Source organism: Anopheles coluzzii, chromosome 2 (assembly GCF_943734685.1).
Source record: "Anopheles coluzzii chromosome 2, AcolN3, whole genome shotgun sequence".
Lineage (NCBI taxonomy): Eukaryota > Metazoa > Arthropoda > Insecta > Diptera > Culicidae > Anopheles > Anopheles coluzzii.
Window position 1 is genome coordinate 118,565,772 of NC_064670.1, and position 22,048 is coordinate 118,587,819.

General features: G+C 46.8%; 1 protein-coding gene across 2 annotated transcripts in view; it reads right to left on the reverse strand.

Annotated features, from left to right (window-relative positions):
• Positions 1-22,048, reverse strand: part of LOC120949763 (homeotic protein distal-less) — a 50,303-nt gene that overhangs the window by 25,851 nt on the left and 2,404 nt on the right. Inside the window, exons 2-3 of one of the 2 annotated variants that reach the window (XM_040367258.2) lie at positions 18,088-18,263; positions 12,075-12,253 (exon numbers count right to left, since the gene is read on the reverse strand). In XM_040367258.2, coding sequence (XP_040223192.1) covers positions 12,075-12,253; positions 18,088-18,263 — 355 coding nt within the window. The remainder of the gene's footprint in view (positions 1-12,074; positions 12,254-18,087; positions 18,264-22,048) is intronic. The other variant, XM_049607877.1, reaches the window with a different exon arrangement.

A 22,048-nucleotide genomic window follows, 5' to 3' on the forward strand; every position in this document is an offset into this window, starting at 1 on the left:
TGCGCCCGCGTAAATGTCATTCCTGATACTTGTAAATTAAATCAGTCCGCTTGTTATGCAAACAAGCGTCAAACGCTACCGGATAATCGATCCGTAATTGTCCGGTGATCATCTGGCCCGGGCAACGATCACTATTCCGAAGCCAGCCCGACGGACGGTCTTTCAACAAAACCGGCTCGAACCTTTCGTCCGAGGTATGCCGCTTTGTGGTGCGCTCTAACTCATCATCTCCACGTGGCCACGCGGTCGCGAAGGTGTGTTGTTGGTAAGGCTGCGCACAAAATTCCATAAATCATTAACAGATGAATTTTGCAAGCGCTCAGGTAAGGCGCGCCTTTCCACCATCGAGTCTTCGTTTGCCTCTTGGTTCTTCACTTCACCTTACCGATGGCCTTCATTTGTTTTAACCTTCCTGCACTGCCTCTGCCAACCTCCCGGTGCCCTCCCAACAACGCCATGACAGCTGGCAAATGGTCTGCAAAAAAAAGCGCCAAACCGCTGCTTTTTGGTGAGGATCGCGAAGAGTGGTTGAAGCTTTTCTTCTTGTTCTCCATTCCGCTGCTCCTTGCGCGGGTCAAACGCGAGGACGCACTCTGCAACGCGTGCGGCGTCCGAAATGAGCAGATATTTCATGTGCATTATTTGTTTACCTTTAGCTTGATGTTGATTGAATGAAGCGAAACACAGCGAGCGCCATGCGCACAGATGGAAGTTCGTCTTATTACGCGGTCGTGAGCGAGTGTTTGTGTGTGCGTTTGTTTTTTGTTGTTGTCTCGTTGTGCTCGTTTTTCGTGTTTTTCTTGTGGCACATTGCGTGCGGGTTCTTTTTTTGCCTTCCTCTGGGTCATTGCGTGTATTGTTTGGATAGTGTTGAATACTGGTTTCCATTTTTTCTGTTGTTCGTTTGTGTAAAACGTTTTATAACAACTTACCAACGAGCTTACCAGTGTGTTGGTCGATAAGAGAGAAGCTGCTTCATCAGTGGACCGTAACACTCAGTCAAACTTCTTCTTATAAACCATACCAGACCCAATATCCATGTACACACCTGAAGAAGCTGTCGCAGTTATTGTCTCATCCATGTCCAACATGTACTTCCAACACACATTCTTTTCTTCTAACCTGCAATGATGGGACCGACAGCCGATGTCCGCCGATCAGAAGTCAGTTCCTATTCCGTTTCACCCAAAGTTCTGACCAACCATCCCCGAAAGGCTCACATCCACTCAGGACTTTCCAGGAAGATCAGCACAAAAACAACTCCTTCAAGACACGCTTGCTTTTTGTGCCAACTCATCATCAGCACCAAGAGACGAACAATGAGACACCACCATCGCACCCGTGGCCAATGCATGATGGTTTCATCAACCGGGGCGCGCAAGTGATCGCCATGACGCATCGATCGAATGCGCCCAGCGCTTTTGGGCAATACCAAAATCTCCCAACCAAAAAAAAAAAAAATAAATAAAACCTCCAAACCCAAATGCTTCATGGCAGCCAGGATTCTCTGGCAATTCCGCCGACACTGCACACTGCTCACCGGGGCTCACCATCGGTGAAGATAATGAAATTAAGCCCCCTCCACTGCCGGCTGATTATGATTGACATCCAAATCAAACCTCCTCAACTCGACCTCAAAGCGAACGACTCTGCGTTCTGGTACACCCACTTGAGCTGTCTGTGGCGTTCGAGGGAACCTCCGTGGTCCATGGTCAGATGCCGGTTTTTCTAACGCGCCGGTTTGCTGTGGCTACACTCTCTTGTCTGTGGCTACGCTCTTCGTTCTGTGTTTCGTAAGCGCTGGAATAGATGAATGGGAATCCAATGGACATCCCCACCCAAAAGTCCCGATGAAAGGCGGAAAGATACCCCGCTGCGAACTAACCGATCCCGTCCACACACACACACACACACACACACACACACACACACACACACACACACACACACACACACACACACACACACACACACACACACACACACACACACACACACACACACACACACACACACACACACACACACACACACACACACACACACACACACACGCACAAACCAGTTGAGCCGCGAAGTGGGAAAAAGGAAATTTAATTAACGTATATTAAACAACACCAGCAAACAACTTGGAGCGGATTTTGAAAGGCTCCGTTGGAGGAAGATATCTTGCACACCAGGCTTGCCTTTTCCGTCAATGAAGCGGGCAAGATCCCCCAATTTCTAACGCTCATTTGTATCGGTCCAAATCTTCACACAGAAAACGGTTTGGTTTCGATTCATAACTCTTTGCGGAAGACCTTTCCTGCTTTTTTTATTCTCCGCCGAAACAAACGCGCACCGATCACAACATGGGGTTGTGCTGTGATCCTCAGCCACCGGGGCCGATTGACAGCTTCGATTGGATGCGGTTTGGTTCGGGTGCTTTTTCGGTGGAGAGATTCGTTTCAAAGATTTCTATGTTCGACGCTTCCATGCTTGGGTTGGAATGGATCATTTCTCAAGTCAACAATGTAATGGCGTTGAGCGTTAAGTGTGCTTCTGTTTTTGTTCCTTTCGCTTGTACAGTCAAGGCTCATAAACAAAACACTAACTACAAACAAATCTGTAAATAGTTACTTTAACACTTTGATGTATCAAGGTGTCTAAAGAGCTTCGTATAGTTAATAACTTTCGTACAACCCTTCCAAGCATATACGAAACATTATGCTGCCCCTTTTTCTTACATGTTCCACTTACTCTCATGGATCGGACTCTCTGGATCAGCGGTGCGTATAATTTATATGGTAAATTGATTTCGTCCTAGTGTACCCCAACCAAGAAATGATGCTACTGCGTCCGTGCGTTACTAACCTGCGTGGGGAGAGGAAGAAACAGAGAGAAGAGAAAAAAACGAACATGAAGAATGCTTTTCAAAATTGGTTCAATATCTGTCCGACCTGTTGAGAGCTGCTGAGCCCGGCGTACGCAGTACACCATTAGTATGCTAATGCGCAAAGTAGTGTATATAAATGAGTTAATTAGACAACGTACGAAACGCCTGGTAAATCCGGATTGACGGGCCTGATATTTATAGCTCAGGCTCGGTGACGAGTGGAACCCAGCACAGACAAGTGATCTTCCCCTGTATCCTCAAACGCTCGCCTCTTGTTTTCCCAATAGATGGCAATAGCTACCAACACACACTCACACACACTCACATCTGTCAATTATTGTGTTCTAGTTTGATCGTTGGAGTCAGCGGCCTGCAGCACCATCTTCACTAACCATCATGCACCCGGCTGCTGCTCTAAACGAAACTTCCGGTGGCGATGCATACGTGCAACGCCACCAAGCCGCCCGGAGACTCGGAGTGTGCGTCCAGCGCCCGAGCCCGTAAATCATAACGGCTAACGGGCTAATTAAATTTATTACAGCTCAATTGCTGACCCCTCGGTTGTGCCCGGGGAAGAATTGGACAACGGTCGTAAAGGGTCAACCCGGTGCCAACTGATCCGACGACCCTGTTTGTGGAACGCCTTTTACTTGATCTTGTCGGCGGTCTTCTGGGCTGATCGATCCGACTAAGGGAGGTATGCAACCCTTTGCTTTAAATTAGTTCACTTCTCCAACAGTACCGATCGGCACAGGCGGATGTATTAGCACCCGTTCGACGAGGGAGTCCTCGGTAATTGAATACAATTGGCGTTTTATCGATTTATCGAACCCCATGCCCGTATTTAATTTATTGCATGCGATCCCCTCCAGGGAAAACACTTTTCCTTTTTTAAGTTCGTGCGCATTTGCATCCGAGCGGAAAGCCGGTGATCGATCGATAAGGGAACGCAATAGAGTTATCAATGGTTTGGGAGAGGGTGACTTTTAACCCTTCAATCGATTTTTATGGAAGAGCTGTGAAATATAACTTGCTGTAAAGGTAGTTTCATGTTGAGAGCGAATTCCTACACAAAATACTTCAAATTCTAGAGCCTCTTGCGTTGAGTTTAAAAACATCCTTATACCTGTGAAATTTTTTCTTGCATTGGCGCCAAGGAAGGATTTTAATGAGCTAAGTTCCTTGGGTCCATATCCTAATAACAAAACAACGGCAACCCCTTTGCCTGGAACTCCAACAGCGGAATCCTTTTGAAAACACACCTATCCGGCGGCAGGTGGTAGCCTCATAAAATCGGACTAATTTGTTTCGATTATCTTCTGTCCGCGCGGGTCGCCCTGAACGTAGCGGCGTTTCATTTTTGTTCCGCCAGACCGCGGCTCAAAAAAAGGGAACAAACGAAACCGTGAATCCCTTTTGTTTTTTGTTTTCATGAAGTGAACAACATATTGAACCTTCTCTGGGTCGGTGGATCGCTTTTCGGGTTGCCGTAACCCAACTGTGCGCCCGCTCGACCCCTGCTGTGCGTTGTTGATCCATTAGCTAACACATCGCGAAAGCCGTTACCGACGCCTGGCCGCGGTGGTGCATACGTTATTAGCCCAGCGGGAGGTCACACGAGCCAGAAAGGGTTTCACTCTGCTGTTGTTGCCCGTCTGTTAGGTAAATCAAATCGTCCGCGCTTCTTGCTGGTTCTTCTGGGCGGGCAGTCCAAGATGCCGCGGATGACCCAACCGACCGTCTGATGCCGCTCATTAAACGGAAGTCGTAAAAATAACAAGGATTATTTTTCCTTCTCCCGTTGGGCGCTGCTGTAGGTTTACATTTGCACGCCGGTTTTGCATGCCAAACACCGCCCTCAAACGCGTTCCGGCTTGTTAGTTTGCGACCAGCAGTTGAAGGTTGTAACGTTTCGTGTGAACTTTTGCAATGATTCAGCATCATGGCGGCATGGAAACGTGTACACTGCTCAATAAGAAGCTGACTGACATGAGATAACAAGAAGCGGCCGTTGTGCACTTCCCTTTTAAGCGACGCCGCACGAACTGACCGCTCAACAAAGACCGCTGTGTCATCGGGACTAGTGAACGCTCGTGTTATCTATTTGACCGCTTCAGATTAAAATCGAACCGCACGGCTGCTCTCCGATATCCCAGCCCATGCTCACATATATCCTCCCAGCAGTTGCCTCTTTTACTCCAAAAGCCCACCAGCGCGCGCGATGCGTTTAATTACAGATTTAACCCTAAACCAATTAGGTCCCGAACTGTCCGCTTCCGACATAGGAACATCATTAGCAGAATTCACCGGGCCGGGCATCGTGTTCCGAGCGTCCCACGAAAGTTGACACCAGACTGCCGCCGTCACCCAGATCCTGGGGGCGCCATCCGGGCGCACGACTCCTGTTGCACGGGCCAAACCCTCTCGCATCCTAATTAGTTGAAAAATTGTTCCAATTTCACCCCCAATCAAGCGCGGTACTTAAAAAAAACACGGTATCTAATGTTTCCCTCCTAAAAAGAAGCAGAAACAGGCTCATCCCCAGGTCGACTGGGGATGACTCAGCGCAACAGGTTTCCTATTGTCCAAAGGATTATGAAAACATATGTTCACGATTAAGTTACAACAGAGTACAACGAGTTTCTCCCTTCTTGTTCCCTTTACTTTTTCCACCTTTTTGTTATGTCTGCTTGGAAGTAGGGAAGAGTCTGCAACCTGTCGGATGAAGTTGAACTCTTTGCCTTCCCAATCAAAATGAAGGTGAATTGAGTGAGGGAGCCCTATGCTCAAGAGAGAGAGAGAGAGAGACAGAGAGAGAGAGAGAGAGAGAGAGAGAGTCTGATGCGACCAAGTAGGTTTATGGTAAACTGTTGCGGCTTCTTTCCGCAAGACGCTCGAGACAGGATAAATTACAATCGATAAGCCATCAACAAGCTGAATTGATTGACTACTGCCAGCAGCACTAGCAGCAGCAGCACCACCACTACCACTACCATGTCTTGATGGTTCGATGTCAAGAGAGTGACCATAAACCATGGAACCATGTTTGCTGACTGCCATCGTACTCGCGATCGTACGCTGTCGATCGTGCGTCCGCTGCGTTTAGGGAACCGTACGAATAACGTCTCGCGTCGGCTTGACGTGCGATGGGTGGACGAGCCACAGACACTGTTCACCCATTCAGCTATCGGAAACGGATTCTTTATGGGGTAAAAAAGAGTGACTACCCTTTTGCTGGAAAGACGACGACGGCGACAACAACGAGAAGAGAAAGAAAAACAGCAACATAGCACAATAATTGAAGCAATTATATTCGATGATAAATTGATTTTTCAACAGTTTTTGAACGCGAACCTGCCTCGCTGCGTCAAGTAAGAGTGCGTGTGTGTGTTTGTGTCTGTGCTGGCTTACTCGGGCTTATCCGGATGCCACATTGTATTGACCGCTGCCGTAGTAGTCGCATCTCCAAAAGAGGCGTAGACACACTGTGATGCGGCGTACCGAACAGTCTGACTCACTTTGTAGTCTTTAGACAGCACTGCTTTGCTGTACCTACTTCGGAGATGAGTAACATCAAGATTTAAAGCAAAAACTAGCGCTAGCGACAGTTTGCCGGGGATTAGACTGCAAGCTCAAGCTGGCAAGCACCTTGCTTATGAGGTTTGCACTGTTTGCTTAGTAAGTCGGGATGACTAAGCTGAATGGAAGGCACAGGCATCAGTATTTCCCCCCTTGTTTGCTCCATTAAAGAGCGCTACTTGAGTTGCGCACGGGAAAATGGAAACGGGTGGGGGGGGGGGGGAGTGTAAGACCACATGCTCCTATTCCTGGGAAGTGGTGACTATAAGGTCGTACAATGAGTTTCACATCCAGTGACATTTCAACAGTTTGGAATGCAATATAAATTCTTGGGAGCTTTGTTTTCTCTGGAAATAATACATCTGATGACGATCCAATTCCATGACATTTGCTTGCATCTTGAAATGAAGCAAGCATCTCCTTTCTTTCTTGGAACGCCTTCCAACAATTTCACCAATATTTCAATATTCCACAAATCCCCACTGCGAAAGCAGCGTACGCAATCGATCGTCACTGATCGATGGCAGTAATGGCGACAACCTAATAAACCGAACAGCTCCATCATGTCATCTTTTACGCACACAATTAATCACCTCACATTCCGGTGTGCGGTTCGCTCGCATTTGTGTCCGCATGAGTGTGTTGTGCCGGAAAGTTGTCACCACACCTGCAAATCGCCAACGACCCTAGGGTGTAGTAGTTGCTGCTAATTGAAACGATAATCGGCAACCACCAATTACAAGCAATAAAGCAGCAGTTCGAGGCGCGCGCGCGCGTAAAAAGTGTAAAAAATAAAACATTGGGACAAGTGAGTACCAAGTACTGCCACACCTCTCTATTCTGTCTTCCTACCGTTCTCGCCTCAAATTCATGAACCAATATACAGTCCATAGTAAAATTAGTCAATTTTGGTATAAGAGAAACCAAAAAAAAAAACAACACACAACACTACGATCCTTTGCATTGCTGCAATTATCCCAATCCACCCTTCTCCCGTTCTTTCAAGTTGCAACCTGTTGTCGTGGTGCTTGCTTTGAGGATGAACCTTATTGGAACAACTACACGAGCCAGGCGTAACGGCGAAGGTGATGGTGGATTTTCCGGTTGCAAATTGAATTATAATTTGCTGAACAACTGGCCATTTTCTGAATAATTTAGCCCATTTGACAGTGTGTGCGTGTGTGCGTACGTGTGTGATGGGTAGTAGTCAAGTACACCGAGGTGTTTCATTTAGACCTACGGTTGTTGCGGCTCGCTGTTTGATGGGACTGATGTGGGCCTTCCAGCGTAATCAGTAAGAGGAAGAGAAGGTTGTGCGATTTCACTGTACCGGGAGGGACCGTATTAGTTTGGTCATTCGGTATGTGTCCTCACTATCTCCACCTCCACCAGCGACCGAAGGGGACATAAGTGCTAATTTGTCACTTTCCCTCCTCCTGGGCGCGCTGGGCGAAATAGGGCTTGTTACGCCATTAATCTTCCGATCCGACGACTCGATCCATTATTCGGTAGGGTAAGGCCGGAATGATAACCTCTAATGGCGACACTTCGACACTTTGGTGCGGTCGACATCTAATCAATAGTTTTTAAAACCACCATCAACCGGGTACGGGTTGCAACGGGCAGGTTCCGAGCATGTAACTAGCTGCTCTCACTCTTTAGCGGAGATCGATTCGTTCGCTCCATGAGCTCAAAGACATTGGCGTATTGGTGTGTGAAGGTGGCGTGAACCGAGGTGGTAATTGTAATGATCGTAATTGTACGAACTTTTCTGCCCGTTGTTTGTACGCCCGGGTGGCACCCACATTTCAGCACCCTTTGTGTGCTTTGTAGTTGTACGGAGAGATATTGGCGAGGAAAGGCAAGATTAAATATTGGTTCATACATAGAGACAAGAGCGTGGTAGATGATGATGGCGTTTGCCCGGGAGTTGATGGTGGCCCACTGGTACCCGGTCCTGCCGAATCATCGGTAGCTGAATATACCTTTCCTAGCGCTCTCTCTCCTATTCAATTCCACACCAAACACGAAGTCTTTTGTTCTCTTCCTATATGCTGTGGTTAATAAAGCGAGCTCTGACATGTACACGTCCAGCCAGACAACGTTCCTTTGCAGGTGGAATGAACTAATAGCAATAAACCGTATAAAATATGGCGTTTCCTCTTATCCACACTGTCGCAGCGGCTCCAGTTCAATAAAGAAGTAATAAACAATAACGAAAATCCTTTTACAAACTGTCGTACAGTAGTAGTGCCGGTCCAATAAAGCTCGTGCTCTCCCACACTCGTGGCCCGACGCGTCTGACCGGGGCCGTTCCGGGGACCAATTTCAATTTACCCTCGAATGCCTTGAATGTTCTCCTGCGCGCACAAAATGGCGATCCATAATACAATGGAGCGATAAATAATATTGTCAACAAGCGTCAGTATTTTTTTTTCTGCTTCTACTATCGGGACGATACCATCTCGTTTGCATTCCCGATACTCGGTCCGTGAGTGCGCTTCCGACGAGTGTGTCGAGTCTCGAAAAGTTTGTCACTGAGTGGGACGCTCGATGGGAGTCTCTCCATCCCCAGCAACAACGGGGTGGGGTTCTGTATCGACCATTAATTTAAATTAATTTAACCCCCTTTTTCGCTTTCGGAACCAGATCGGAATCCGAAAGCGGTTTGTCGGTGCGTAGGCGAAACCCGAGCGCTCATGACGGAGCGCGCGCGTGTGTGTGTGACTTGTGCAACTGTTGGGGGCAGGCTCGGACACTTGGGAAACCGAGGGAAATTAGAGCGTGCTCTCTTGCCAACCCTCTTTTAGCTACCGGCCCGCGGGGCACACAATTGAAACGACGACGGTTTAGACGGTGAGCATCATAAATTATCCACGAAAACGGTACGCTGTACAGGCAATGTCAGTGCTGTGAGTAGGAAAGCACTCCTGGCAGTCATTCGGAAGTCATATCAATAAAGGATGGAACGGTTATCTATGGCTTTTGGCTGACGTCTCTCAAGCAGGACAATAAAGGTGGGTCTTGTTTGAGTAGTTTAGGGACAGAAGAAGATTGATAACACATTGGAAAGGGAATGTCTAATGTCTACAGTGGCAGTATTATATTACGCTTGCCGTTATCAGAGCGACTTCACACAAAATGACTTCCTATTGGGGAATTGGATTTAAGCTCTTGCATTACTACTTCCAACATTAGGATATCTGATGCATCACCCAAACAATACAGACATGTCAACACTTGCAGCATGTGGTGTGTAAGCGCACCGTAAGCTCACTGTCTCACTTATTTGTAATTTCATCATCGAACTACACCGATGTACCGCTCAACCCGCTCTATCCGACGGGCACGGCAAAACCCACCAAACGAAACAATGCTTCCTTTACGATGATGATTATTCAAATTTCAAAACCTTCACAACCACAATGTTTGGTTTTGTTTTGTGTTGGTTTTTTTTGCGTCTGCTACTTCTGCTGCTGCTGATGATGATGATGATGAGAAGGAGGATGATGTGCCCATTTTCTTTCGTGGCTACCCTCGTAACGCGTACGCCAACCATCGGTACATACCTCCCCGCGAGCCCCAGAAAAGGCTCCCGTGTCTGCTACCTTTGCCTTATCGAGGCTTCCTCCATTGGCACATAACACGATTCGGAGTTGGCCGCAAGAGTAATGCCGTGGGCCGCAACACACACACAACTCTCGCTGTCTGTCTCGAGACACGGCACCCTGCCCTGTCTTGCCTTGGGGAGGCTTGCGCCGATGTCAGAGCGGGGCCCAGTTAGCGTCAGCGGGCGGACACGTCTTCCTTTGTTTTCCAAATCGAAATTATTGATAGTGGGCGGGCAGGTTGCGTTAATTCAATTTGCTCTCAACCACCTTCTACCTCTGTACATCTCCCTGCGATTGTGTGTTGGGGAAAAAATGGGGGACCCAAACAAAAATGATTCTTTTTGGAGAAAGGGCCTCCCTTCCCGGCTGGTGGTTTCGTTTAGTTGTCAAAATTTCGGCAGTGGAGTGAAAAAAACACAACACAACAAGCCACAAACAACGGCAGGCACTTGAGCCGGCCTCGAGCTGGCTTGTTGCATCCTTTAGGCTTTGTTTTTTTATTGTGTAAACAAATTTCATGTTCCGCTCAGCCGAAAAAAAGGCAACTCCACAAATTCCACCTGACAGTGATTTTTGTTGCTCAAAGGCACCTTAAAGGCAAAGTTTTTCCACCGCCCGCTCAACCTTTTGTGAACGGAAAACTCAACCTTATGCTATTATTCATGCAGCTGAAAGTTTCCATTTCCAATCCGGTTGTGTTGTGTGTGTGCCGGAACACTTGGCCGCAAGACACCTTCGTTGGAGCTTGCGAGATTGGTAGAATTCAAGTCTCCATTCTGTCTGTCTCCATTTGAAGTGAAACGACCATACGATTGGGTCGATCGGTTTTTCAAAATCGATTGCCCCGGCAGTCCTCTCCTCCCTTCCATCCCACTCCTCTGTGACTTAAGAAAAAATAGCAAAAAGCCCAATCAATTCCATGCCGGAGCGTGGTGTGAGCCTTCTCCATTGCTTTGTTTGTACCCACCGACGCACACACTAGTGGGGTTGGGTTAGGGAGCGAGCGTTCTAGCAGGTTGCGTTGGGTGCAAATGTTTTCACCCCGGAAACGGACCCCTCTTAGCACCGAGTGGTACGGGCGAGCGTCTCCGTCGAACGTCGGAGTTCCACTTTTTTCTCGCTTCTCACTTACCACGAACGTTGTCAATCAATCAAGGTTGGTCCGGGGTAAGACCGTGCGAGGTTGAGCTTCGGTTGGGAATGGAACGCTTTCCCCTTCTTAGCCTGCGAGCTCCAGGTGGTTGGTCTGCATGTGAATCGGTGCTAATCGGGGCCAAAACCCCTCGACACTGATCCGCCGACCTGCCGACCTGTGTTCTACGTGCAGGAGGCTCACACTCTTTTTCGTACCAAACCTCGGGTTTTCCCTCAACGGGAACGGAAAAGTGACTTCATTTCCCAATGTCTCCCCACTCCAGGTCACGAGTGTCACGGCAGGAGGTATTGGGAAATGTCAAAAGCCCAAACAAGCAGAAAAAAACATTTCACTTTTGTCTGGTAAGGTTGATTGTTTTGGACCATCCGAAAAAAAAAACATAAAAAAGCCTTGCATCTTTGCCTGCTAGAGCAAGAAAGCGAAATACTAGTTGCCAAATAATATAATCAGCCCCGCCGCCAGATAAGACCACCTCCACGCTTCCCCTACGGCTTCCGGTCAGATGGCGTGAAAAAGGGGTTTGTGAAAACTTTTGACACTGGTGTTGCCGCTTGTCGCAAATTAGCCATTATTATGTCGATATCGATGTTTTCGGAAGGGTCGGCACGAATTCGGTCTGTGTGTGTGTGTGTGTTTGTTTCCGGTTCGGTAATTTGGCTAACAAATCTAATAAAGAAATTTGGCCACAAGCGTACCGAATTCCCTTTTCTCACTACTGTTGAGCTAAATTGAACGTAGAACCTAACGGGCAATGTGAGAAAGACATACACAAATAAACAACGAATAACTTTGCGAATTAAAATTGACCCACCCTCCCGTTTTCCCCAAGCATAAACCATCCCGTTGCACTTACCTGTGTCTGCGTCAGCCCGAGGCTGGCGGCGAGCTCGGCCCGCTCCGGTAGCGCCAGGTACTGCGTTCGCTGAAATCTTCGGTTGAGCTGCTGCAGCTGGAGGGAGCTGTAGATGGTGCGCGGTTTTCGCATCTTCTTGCCCTTGCCGTTTACCCGCAGACCGGTGTCTTCTAATTTGTCTAGCAGGAAATGCGCGTCACCGTCCGCATTGGGCGCGTTCACGTGCAGCGCGGTCGTCGGTGAGGGTGGTGGTGGCGGATACGGGGAAAAACCGGTAGTTGGAGAGAGAAGAGAAAACAGAAGATCGATTGCAGATGAGGAAAATTGAAAACAGGGCTGGCTGGTATACGGGGATGCAACCTGGGCTGGCTTCCCCCTCCCGCACAATATAACGCTCGAGGGGGTGTAAGGGTAAGGATAACGTAAGGTGTGTGTGTGTCAGAGAGGAGCTTTCATGTCGCGACATAGCACACAGACAGAACCGATAATGATTTCATTAACACCACGTCCGGGGCACTACGTCGTCTCTGGGCCGGTTGACGTGGCCTAACAGGCCCTAACAACAATGTCCATTGGACGCACCACCGCTACACACACTATCGATCAAACGAGATCCGGGCGCGGTGTGTGTGTGTGTGTGTGTGTGTGTGTGTGTGTGTGTGTCCTGTCATGACCCGATTTCGGTGCGTGCGTCAAAGAAAGTGCATAAGTTGCATTTGCATTCCGGTTTGCTGCTGCTTTGTATCTCACGGTACGACGCATACAGTCCTATTTATAGCGACTTGGAAGGGTTGTAGAAGAAAAGTTGCATTTCCTGTGAGGGGAGGATGGAAAACAGTTTCCCGGAGTTATGATGAAAAATTGTAGTGAAAAACTTTCAAAATTTGCAACATTGTTGCCATTCGATTGCAGGCACAAGCGAAACTCCGCTGATTGTGTTTTGAAGTCGCTTTGCTTTTACCGACAGATGTCGCTAGCTGTTAAGACTGACGTTCTAGTACACTTTCGTACTACTGTCGTACTACTGATTGATTTTTTTACTATCAAACAATTCCACGCACGATACGCGTCAGTGAAAAAGGAGGCTTTTATGTCCACTTGGGGAAAAAGTAAGAAGCCTAAAACCAACTCTTAACACTTCCACACCCAGACCCACGAAAGAGATGGTGCTGCGTACTGAACAGTGCTGAGCTGAACAGTGCTGCGTACTGAAAAAAAGCTGAGCAACCCTGTGTGTGTCGGTGTGCTTGGCGAGTGTATCGGTGGCTGTGCATTAAATGCCGCTTGCCGTATTTAATCAAAAATGTTAATTTATGTGTGCCAACATACTTTTCTGCCACAGCACCACCGGACTGGATGGAGGAGGGTCTCCTGGGAGAGGGAAGGGCAAGGTACATTGCGTGTGAGCTTCATTCCATGCGAAAAACACTCCAGCTCGTTTGGCTCGATCAATGTGTGTGTGTGTGTGTGTGTCTGCACACCATACGGCACCTACAGCGTGGTGCGCTACTGTTGTCATCGTTGGCGTCACCGGGCCGTCGGCAGCAGCCCGTACGTCCATACATTAAATGGAGCAACATTGCGGGTGCAAAAAAAAGCCGTAGCCGTGTGAAAAGAGCCCCGCCAATCTCCCACTCTCTCCCGTGACGATCTGTGAACAACAAACGCACACATTACGGAGCATACACACGCACTCCGTTTGGGAGATGCAGTTTTGCTATTTGATTAGGAGGAAGAAACAACAGCAGAACAGTTGAGATTAAATTTAAATAAACTGTACACACCGTCTCCAAGGCGCAGTTTGGAGTGCACTTGCTTAAGAGAGAAACGCACAAGACACACATGCGCAAAAAAAAGCTGCCTCAATACAACAATGTTGGTTCCAACCGAGCGCGCACCCATCGGTGCATTGGAGGCGACTATCAGCCACCCGAAATTAACATCCACCTCCGGGGAACTCTGAGTTTCACCTTTCAATTGTAAACGCGTCGTGAATGACTGCTGTCCAAAATCATGACACCGATGCTCAGCAAACCGGGAGCGGTAACGGCAAAAATTGCACAAAGCAAAAGGGTAAGGAAGTCCTCACGCAACTTGCGTGGACGTTTTGGGACCGCGTGTGTGCGAGGGACAGGCCGCGTTTTGTGCGAATAAATTATTCCGTCCTCCTGCACGTCCTTTTACGTACGGATGCCGGCAGATTGTCTGATTCCCGCGGTCACTCAACGGTCCCTGATCGCCGACCAACCAACCAGCCAGCCCGATGGGTGCTGAGGCATTTTTCGGCTGGTCTCGTTGGTCCGTCTTTTCGCGCAAGGAATTCCCCGTGCTGGTGACCTCCAGGATAGGGTCTCCGGGGTTTGACGTTGAGGCCGAGGGCGACTGTAGGTCGCGGAAAAGGGAGTCCAATTCCATCACGTCACACCGTACGGTTGTGCAATTGCTTTGACTGTGTGTGTGTGTTTTTTGTGCAGTTTCGCAAATGGATGAGACAACTGTTTCGGCAACGAAGTCACGTTTGTCAATCAACCGTGATCTTTAGCGCGCTTTGGAGCAAGTCAGTGGAAGGTCAGTGGCGATAACGGGCGCGTAACGGGGCAGGTGCTTAAGTCTCCCATCTCCCACCTAAAGTAGACACTTTCATTTGAATTGTATAACTTAGCTGCTTATCTGCAAAGGCTGTAAACACTTATACTTTCTTGCAACTGCTGTCCCATGTTAAATGGTAAAAAGACACACAAAACGCAACGCAACACCAACAACTTCCTTAAACGGGATCTCCGGGTGAGATATGCTCACGAAGATCCCGCCAATGCCATCTAGGGAAATCAATCTTCACTCTCCTACTCTCTCTTTCTGTCTCTCGGGAACCGTACAGACAAACCTCGCTGTGTGTCACCCGATTTTGGAGGGTCCCTTTTCTGCGATCACATAAATATTCGCACTCGAACACGCACGGGGTTTTGGTAGAATTTTTCGCAGAAATCCTTGACTGCACGCGCTGCCCTACTTTTACGTAAAAGGGCCACTGAGCACTGAGAGAAACCCCGATGGCAAGACGTTTTGGATGCGACATTTTTGTTTTGTTCGTTTCCTGTGATATTCGTACGCAATGTCGATCGTAACTCAGCGCGCGGACGATCGTAAAATGTCATCCAAATAAAAACAAAAGTCCTGAATGCGGGGTGGAAGGAGTGAATCAATGTGGGGATTCATTTGATATGTACGTTAAACTTTACAGACACAAGAACAACTTTTCGAAAGCTAGAGCTTAAGTTGCCTGTGGACGAAACAAGAATAATTGGACGTCTCATTTATGGCAGACATAATTACTTTCTAATGTTATGTGTTATGTTATCAAAAAAAAATTATCCCATGTAGATCCTCTTTAATAACAAGAAGTTATCGAATACTCCAACAACTTGGAGATTAATTTACGGGATCATTTCCTAAGAATAGGAGAAGAACTTAACTGGCTCGTAGCTTTTACTTGAGGATCACAAATAGCTCCATGAACCAGAGCATTAGTTGGTACTACAAAATCAGTATTTGTTGCGTGTTACAATGCTCTCCGTCGGTTATTGAAGAAATTGAGGAGTTAATTTTGAGTTAACGCCTTGCACATTAAAAGGTGTATGCTATAATGTCTTGTAGTTTAACTCATTGAAGGCAGACAATTGTGATGATATATTCCACTATTACCTTCTCTTTACTTAAAAAAAAGACACTTCAACATGTTTTATGGGATACATATGATTGAACATAGCAACATTATCCGTCTGAAACCTTACCATTCTGCGCATCCTAATACGCCATCTTCATCGACGGCTTTGGAATGACGTAGCGCAATCTGAATAACTTGCACTGTGTGAACGAGAAACGTTAAGCGCCTGGCTCTGAGCTCTCGGAGGACATTTCCGTCCCGATGGCGCCACTACAATGACGCGCTCTCCAATCATTGCGCACCTTTAAAAAAGGATTTGCACCCTTTTTCCCTTTCTCCCTCTCTTTCGCTCTCTTGTTCCTTTCCATTGAACTAGCGCCGGCTATTATTATTCAAATCACCACAGCGCTCCTTTTGTACCGATTTGCCGACGCCCAATGTTCGTCTTCCGAGAACGTGCCACGACGTTTTGAGGTTTGCGCGGAGGAAACCTCGGGACATTCAGAATTCAGCGCACCGGAAACGCATATGGAACCGTGGGTCGGCTTTTATTTCCACGGCGCAAAAAAACACACACACACACGATGAAGTGATGGTTTTGTAGCACAAAAAGCTGGGATGGTAAAAAAATCCAACTCCCAAACAGCTGTAAGCTGAAAGCACATTCCGCCGGGCGATATCCGTTCACGATAGTGTCTAAAGAGCGAGAATGAACTATAACAAAAATCCCCGTTGAACCTTATTTCCTAAAGGTAGCTTACGGGTTCCTCCCGCCGAGGGGTTTGTTTCTCGGGCACCGCCTACCATACCGGGGCCGGGTGGCGCACAAAACCAGACGCGGGTCCAGCGTTTGAATCCCGAACTGCGGCACCGGAAACTACGGGCTCCGTCCATCGCCGTCGCCGGCGTGGTTTCAAATTTTTTGACGGAAGCGAGGGAGCAAGCGACCCCTGCAAGCTGCCGCTGCTGGACCGTGTTTTATTCATCTGAGCGACACTTTTTACATAGTGAGTTTTTTACCCTTGCTATGCTAGCTTTTTTACTCCCTCAGGAGGGCGGATGTATACAATGTGCGCGGTGTGGCTTGCGTGGCGCACGAGTCGAACGGTTGGCGGCGGTCCAGGGCGTTTGATTGTTGTTGAAGGCCTGCGGCAGATTGAACCAATTCCGTTTGCGTTATTGTTGGTTATTGGAAACATATTTTATTTCTTCCCCAGCTCGATACCCGCCCAAACTCAGACTTTTTTTTTTTGGGTGAGTTTTCGCACAAGGGCGCCACAAGGGATTTCCCTTCTGGCGACCGTTTTGTATTTGAGCCTAATTTAATTTGCACCTTTTGAGGGTTTTGCTAGCCCAGTCGGCTGGAAGGGAAAGAAAACGCAACAGCAACAGACCACGAACGCACAGCAATTTTTGGCACGAGCCGATTGGGTGTTTGTTGCTAAAGCGATAGCGCCATTAGTGAAAGAAAAGCCAATATATTGGCAACGTGTGTCAGTGAGAGGCTGTTGATTATTTCTTTAAAATGATATGTAGCAATTGACTTTGGGAAGTAACTTAATACACGTAACAATTTGCCATAAGATTCAATCCAACCAGTGATATTGAACTGGCCCTAATTTAATGCAATAAAAACACTTCAACATTTGAAGATATTAAGATAAATATCTTTGAAATCAATTTAACGCTACATTTGTCTGGGTTTAGTTATAACAGACAAGCAGATCATCATGATGCATTAGCAACAGTTTTTGTCTTCTAGACACACTGCGCTGAATAATTTACCATCCGACGGACTCAACCACATTTGCCGTTGGGCTTTTTTGTGGTGCTTCATGTTAATGCATTTTCAACCTCTTCTACATAGCCTACAGAGCTTCTGGCTTGTTTTTCTTTGCAAATAAAATGCCTTTTTAATTCAAACACATGTTTGTGTGTATTTTTTGTGTGAGTTTCTGTTTGCTTTGCTTACGCCATCTGGTTGATGTTTCGCCATGACTTATTAATTAACGATGGAATAATAAATAGTCCAGAGTGGGTTAGAGACCATTACATCTGCCATTTGTTGTAACTTCTTTGTTTGTTATATTGAGCAAAAGAGAACGAAATAAGAATCAAGCAGATGAAACTCCTCTAGGAGGTTGTACACTAACATGCAACACTATTGCTTCGACTTTTTGTGTTGCTATTTTACAATGAAACATGTCTGCTTTTAATATTTTTCATTGCAGTAAAACACACACTTTGCTTTGCGCAATCGTCGACCGAAACTCCACGTTACGTTATCCTTTCGATCCTTCCATCTTCTCTGCGAAGCCGCGCGTGGCATTCTGTACAGGGAACACTTACCATCTTTTGGTGGACTAGCGCAGGGTGGTGCATAACTGCCTAAATGATACCCAGAGTAGGAGTTCTGGTGCATCGGCGGAAATGGGTAGCCGAGGGCACCGCGCGGACTCGGAAAGCCCGAGTCCTGGCCGCCCTGGGCACTGAAATGCTGATACCCGCTCCGGATGCCACCGTACCTGTTTGGAGGAAGAAAACAAAAAGGGGCGCTTTAATAAATTTGATAATTATGTTTTATTATTTTAAACATTTAATCAACCTGATATTGATGATCACGAAAACAGAAAACAATCCATGGATAGAGGTCGAAATTAAAAATAATCGTTATGATTACTTTTTTTTCCTGCAAAATACATGCCAGCAATGCATTTGACTGAAATTATTGTACCCTTCAAATTTGCAGTTATCGATTTTCGACAGTTATGTTAAAATTACTAAGACAATTGCACTAAAGTAAACACGGCTTTCATTGCTGCAATACGGAACGGAAGTATAATTCACTCCGTATGGAAGCAAAAAAACAACAATCCCACAGCCATCTTGCACGATCGACGGCTGGCTCGAAATGCAAAACACCACTGAAAACTAACCCTCAGCCAAAAAGTCAATTAGGCCTAATTTTTTTCCCAAACCGCACTTGTACGAAAACCTACAACCACGGGATGTAATTTTATGCACGTGTAGAGGCTTGGTTTGGGCTCACCACGGGACACCACGCAGACAGCAGCACGGCTACGGCGAGAGAGCGTGTTTTGTTTCGAGGGGGCCGGATGGCGCCACCCAAATGGAAGAAATGGACGAGTAAAAAAGCAACAACAGCAGCAGCAACAACGGTGCTACCGTACCACCCTTCGATATTATTGCCACCCTCAACCACCGACCCTCCCGAGATCGATTGGTAACACACGCGCACACACTGCTTTTCATTCTGCAGGCAGCGCTGGTTCGGCAGAGAAAGAAGGAACGAGACGATTTGGGATTGGATGGAAAAATCCCCCCCATGCCTCTTTACCCTCCATTGCTAGTCCAAGTCCAAGCTTTTCCAGCATGGCGTCCATCAGCGACGCACCAAACGGCTCCCACATGTTGTCTGCCATACGGTACAAGGTGAAGATGATGGTGAGCAAGCAACAGCAACAAAAAAAGCCAAAAAGAAAATACAAAAAAAAGAAGAGAATTCCATGTGGAGGGAGGAAGTGGTAAAGAAAACAGGCCGGAAAAGCCGGACCGTGTGGAAGTGGTCGTATTTTGGGGGGCGAAAAACCGGGGAAAATGGGGAAAATAAGAACAAGCGCGTAAATGTTGATGCGTAAAAAGCGGTGTGCGTTTGTGGGGCCTGGTGTTACCTTTATACACACACACACACACATACATATCTAGGTGGCCATGCTACCGGGGTACACGCGCACCCGCGCCCTGCCGTACACGACGGGCTGAATGAATTAAACAATTTACGTGTAATTCAATTTTCGGTAGCACCGAACCTTTAATTTCGATCGAGCCATTAGAGACGCTCGCTCGGCTTCCGCGGAAGGTTGGAAACTGTACCAGCTGCTCGAGCCGGGAGAGAGGGGGGAGGGGGGGGAAAAAAGCAGTTTAAAACAGCAATTGCGTGGATTAGTTTTTGGGAAGTTTTCCACGGTCCAAAGGGTTCCAATTTTGCTTAATTCATTGAAGGGGGTTTTTATGGTGTAGAAATCAATTTAGTTATTTTGCAAAATTTTGAAATGGGAAAAGGTCAAACAGAAATGAATAAACAGAACCTCACAAAACACTCTTAGTGTGTAGTTTATTGGAAAGAAGATTATTCAAAATAAAAAGCGTTGAAAGGTGTTTAAAAGTAAAACATTTATTACTTTTGAGCAACTTTCATGAAATAATGCATTATGATCTTGGGATGATCAACAATAAAATAAAACAATAATGAACGAACATTGAAATTTCTGTGTTAATGCTTCTTCATTACTATGCTTTATTCGCTTGCAGGAGGATCAATTTAAATAACTCCGATGCAATAAAACAATAAAAATGACAAAGGTCTTCTCTCAGATCTGTCAATTGATAGCTTTCCGGAAATATACCTCCGTCATCTGTAGATATAAATATTGATAGAGCACTCTCAACATCTCTCGAAAGCTTTCAAAACACAAGATGTAAAAATCCAATCAATGAATCAATGATCAACGCTTTACTGCCCAATATGATCTGTTATCTGTAGCTAATCTCCAAGTTCCGCTTTAGGACGTCATATACTCGTGCAAAACGTCTCTATGATGTATCTTTTATTGTTCGTTGTAAAATCTTTAGCTCCTTAGTAAATTCACTTCCCCTTCAAAAGCTCCCACACCACTTTCAGGTATACCACGGACCTGTGACAGCTAAACTCGTCTCATAAAACGAAGCCCTCACGCAATCACCTCACGAATCTTCTACTGTAAATAAATAAATCACAAACCCTCCACTGTCCCGCACACACAGCCTACAGAGAGTAATTAGGCGGAAATAGTTGCACCGTAAAAGCAGAAATTACTCTGCTGTAAAAATCTATAAACCAATACGAAGCACTGCAGTACTTTGAAAGAACGAGCGTTCCATGCTCGTTTGATTGAAGCTTCATAAATCAATTCCCGATTCGTCGGGTGCAGGAGACGGAAGACAAATTAGCACACAAAACCCCTAGCGGGCAATAAAAGGTCGAACCTTAACTTTGGCACGCGTCGTCGTTGCCATGTGCCATAAAACTTGACAAACTTCACTACGTGGTCCCTCCTCCCCCCCTTGAAACCCGCTCGCGCATAGCGCTCTAGCACGGTAAAACCGGCGTTAAAGTTAATCATAAAAACATGGCGCGTAAACTTGCCCACCCGGCCCAGCACTTTCCGCCCGGTTTGCAAAAGGCGAAAAACAAACAAACTATTCCTTTCTTGCGCTTCGCACTCCGCTCCGGGACTAGCACGCTTTGCCCTGTATCATTATGCTGCACATGCTGGAGCTTATTTTTTAACGATGTAGATATTTCCGTCGATTTATGTGGCCTAGCTTTCAGCAAGGTTTCGCCTACTGTTCGCTACTGTACCGTGCCCACCACTGGCGGAGGAGGAAAACAGGGATTCTCACAAATTGGTGGTCATAAAAAGACGACCTACCGATACGCTCACTCCCCTTTTCCACGTATATAGATGGTATGGAATCGATCGTAAAAACAGAAACCCGCCCGCTATTAAAAACTCGATACCATCCAAATCGGGAACGGAACGAGCGAGCCTTTCTGTTGATGTTGTGCGCGGGTTGTGATGCTCTAGAATCGATAACCGATCGCCGATCGCTATGCACTGCGGTTCAGGGGGAGAATACTAAAAATGTGTCATTTTTTGTTTTTGGTTTCATTTCTATACGCTTGTACTAAACTATCCAAAAATGGATGTCCGTAATGCTAGTACCGAAGACACCTCGTGTCCGTTACGTTTATGCTGACAGCGGAAAGATGGAAGAGCCACCTTTTTGTTACATTCATGCTGTAACCGTCGTGGTTTTATGAATTGAACGCAAACGCTTTTCTGACCCCAAACCCGCCCGTCTTCCTGCGCAGTGACGCACACGTGCCCAACATGCCCGGGCGTCATTAATCATTATCATTAGCCGCTGCTAATTATTGCAGCAAAAGAGCGGGCAAGCGGTATATTTCTGTCTGCACCAAAGCTGCACCGGTCCTGGGCAGTGGCAGTGGAAGAAAAGCCTTTCCTTTTCACTCGTTTTACCATTTCTAGATGGAACTACAGTTTGATGTTTTACAAGCCGATAACTATCTCGTCTCATTACGCTTGATGTGTATAAATGCAACGAATCTGGTATTTTTGTTTTTCTTGTTGCAGTGTGGAAATAAAATCACCAAAAATCATTCACATTTCCATCAACGAGTATTGGGCATTTACGCCATTTCAAAACTCTACTTCTAGCACATGAA